At 43.6% G+C, this 2,484-nt stretch overlaps 1 protein-coding gene across 2 annotated transcripts in view; it reads right to left on the bottom strand.

Moving 5' to 3' along the window:
• The window catches only part of LOC122553501 (nuclear export mediator factor NEMF-like), a 132,769-nt gene extending 130,494 nt beyond the window's left edge, over positions 1–2,275 (bottom strand). Inside the window, exon 1 of one of the 2 annotated variants that reach the window (XM_043697353.1) lies at positions 2,172–2,275. In XM_043697353.1, the coding sequence (XP_043553288.1) occupies positions 2,172–2,227 (56 nt within the window). In that variant the 5' untranslated portion in view covers positions 2,228–2,275. The remainder of the gene's footprint in view (positions 1–2,171) is intronic. The other variant, XM_043697355.1, reaches the window with a different exon arrangement.
• Between the last annotated feature and the right edge of the window lie 209 nt (positions 2,276–2,484).

The following is a 2,484-nucleotide window of genomic DNA, read 5'->3' on the forward strand; positions in this document are numbered from 1 at the left end:
GAATCTTCTGTTCCCTAGATGCTGCCTGACCTGCTGTGCTGTTCCAGCAATAAAGTTTCGGCTTTGATCTCCAGCGTCTGCAGACCTCACTTTCTACTCAAGTGAAGTTCATTGCAAGCTGGACCTCATCATCCACAAAGATACCAATATGGAGTTTCACAATTTCAGAACATGAACATCTTCCTCCAGGTTTGCTGGCCACCCCCAACAAAGTTGATCCTGATTTGTATGGTTTGCTCCCAGCACAGCCAACCCATTTTCAAATATTCACAGTGCCCAGTTAGCATTTTGCTCTCTTAGTTTATCATCAGCAATCCCTTTGTCTGCTTCTCTTTATTCTCTCTCTCAGCACGTCTCCATCAATTTGATTCACACTTTCCTCTCTCTCTTCCTTCTATCACCACTACACACCACACATTAAGTCATAAGCTAAATAACTATATTTCCCAACTGCTTTCAATTCTGACAAAAGGTCACAACATTCAGCATTAACTCTGTTTTTCTCTTCACAAATGCTGCTGAGTTTCTCCAGCACTTTCTGTTTTTATGGCATCATTCAGGCTTGAAAATGTGTTGCTGGAAAAGCGCAGCAGGTCAGGCAGCATCCAGGGAACAGGAGAATCGACGTTTTGGGCATAAGCCCTTCTTCAGGAACCATACAAATCAGGTTCAACTTTGTTGGAGGTGGCCAGCAAACCTGGAGGAACATGCTCATGTTCTGAAATTGTGAAACTCCTGAAGAAGGGCTTATGCCCAAAACGTCGATTCTCCCGTTCCCTGGATGCTGCCTGACCTGCTGCGCTTTTCCAGCAACACATTTTCAGCTCTGATCGCCAGCATCTGCAGACCTCACTTTCTCATCATTCAGTCTATGACTGATACGTACAAACATTCACATCCCCCACAAGGCAAGGGCATGTCCAGTATGAAAATCTTCCCTTGATATTGATCTTCATTCAAACAATATCTTGGTGCTACCCTCACTGAACCCCACACCAGGAGCCGGGGAATTAACAGTGACCATCAACTTAACTTGCTGAAAATGTGTTGCTGGAAAAGCGCAACAGGTCAGGCAGCATCCAGGGAACAGGAGAATCGACGTTTCGGGCATAAGCCCTTCTTATGCCCGAACGTCGATTCTCCTGTTCCCTGGATGCTGCCTGACTTGTTGCGCTTTTCCAGCAACACATTTTCAGCTCTGATCTCCAGCATCAGCAGACCTCACTTTCTCATCAACTTAACTTGACCAGCCATATAAATAGAATAGCTAGAAGAGCAAATCAGAGTCTCAGATTTCTGCAGCAAGTAACTCAATTCCTGAATTCCTAAAGCAGGAATATTCTCCATTTGCCTAGAAAACTGCAATTCCAACAACACTCAAAAAGTTCAATAAAATCCAGGATAGAACAGTCTGACTGAATGGCATTTATCCGCCATCTTAAACAGTTAATCCCTCAACTACGACCGCAGAGTCTGAGCAATGTATACTGTCTACCAAACATATTGCAGCAAGTCAACAAGCCTTCAAGGTTGCCTTGTGAAGTTACCAATTAAAATAAGAGCAGCATATTTTTCGGAAACCACTACCTGCAAATGCTCCCCAGAACTAGTCTGGGAAGGTCGGTACGGACGAGATGGACCGAAGGGTCCGTTCTGTGCTATATGACTCTGTATACTCAATAAGACCTATAAATATGTTGCCATTCCTTCACTGTTGCTCAGTCAAAAACCTGGAATTCACCCAAAAGAGAAGTACACTGCATGCATTACAACCCTGTATAATATAATTATTACTATCATCTTAAAGGCAATTTGATGGCCAAAAAAATGTTGGTTTTGCTAGCTTTGTCAGCACCGTCCACAAGGGCAAATGTAAATAAAATCACTAAAACAAAACGTTACAAAATCGAACAGCGGTTAAATAGGACAGGGCTAACTAGGAACCTTCTAAAACCCTACTTTCCACGAAGACACTTGGTTAGGTTTGGACTAAATCCCACCCCCGCTCTCCTGATGCCTTGCAACGTTAAAGGCGCTTTACAAATACAACTTGGTGTCACTGACAGTTTACTGCGTGGCCCAGAAACTCGAACATGTTTCCGAATCATATGGCGTGATTTTCAGCAAGTTAATAGTCAAGCTTATACGGAGTAAGGAAAACCTTCCAGTACCTCTGCAGTTCAGATACAATCGCTCGGATATCGATGGTGTTGAATCGCGACTTCATTTCGCCGCCAGTTCAAGCCGAGGGTCCTGCCACCGTCTCCGCGGTTATCTGCGCAAGAACCAACTCCATACGGTAAGAAACAAAGGCCAAACCTCCATACTGCGACCGCGCAAGTCAAAATATTATAGGACAATACCTGAAATATTGAACATATCTGCCAACACTGAAGCTTTTAAGTAATACTCTCCTGTTTTAACTTAGTGAACAGTACTGGTTACTGGGAAACAGCATTATGCCATTGAAGTTATGCTTATGTG

This window comes from Chiloscyllium plagiosum, chromosome 10, assembly GCF_004010195.1.
Source record: "Chiloscyllium plagiosum isolate BGI_BamShark_2017 chromosome 10, ASM401019v2, whole genome shotgun sequence".
In the NCBI taxonomy this organism is placed as follows: Eukaryota; Metazoa; Chordata; class Chondrichthyes; order Orectolobiformes; family Hemiscylliidae; genus Chiloscyllium; species Chiloscyllium plagiosum.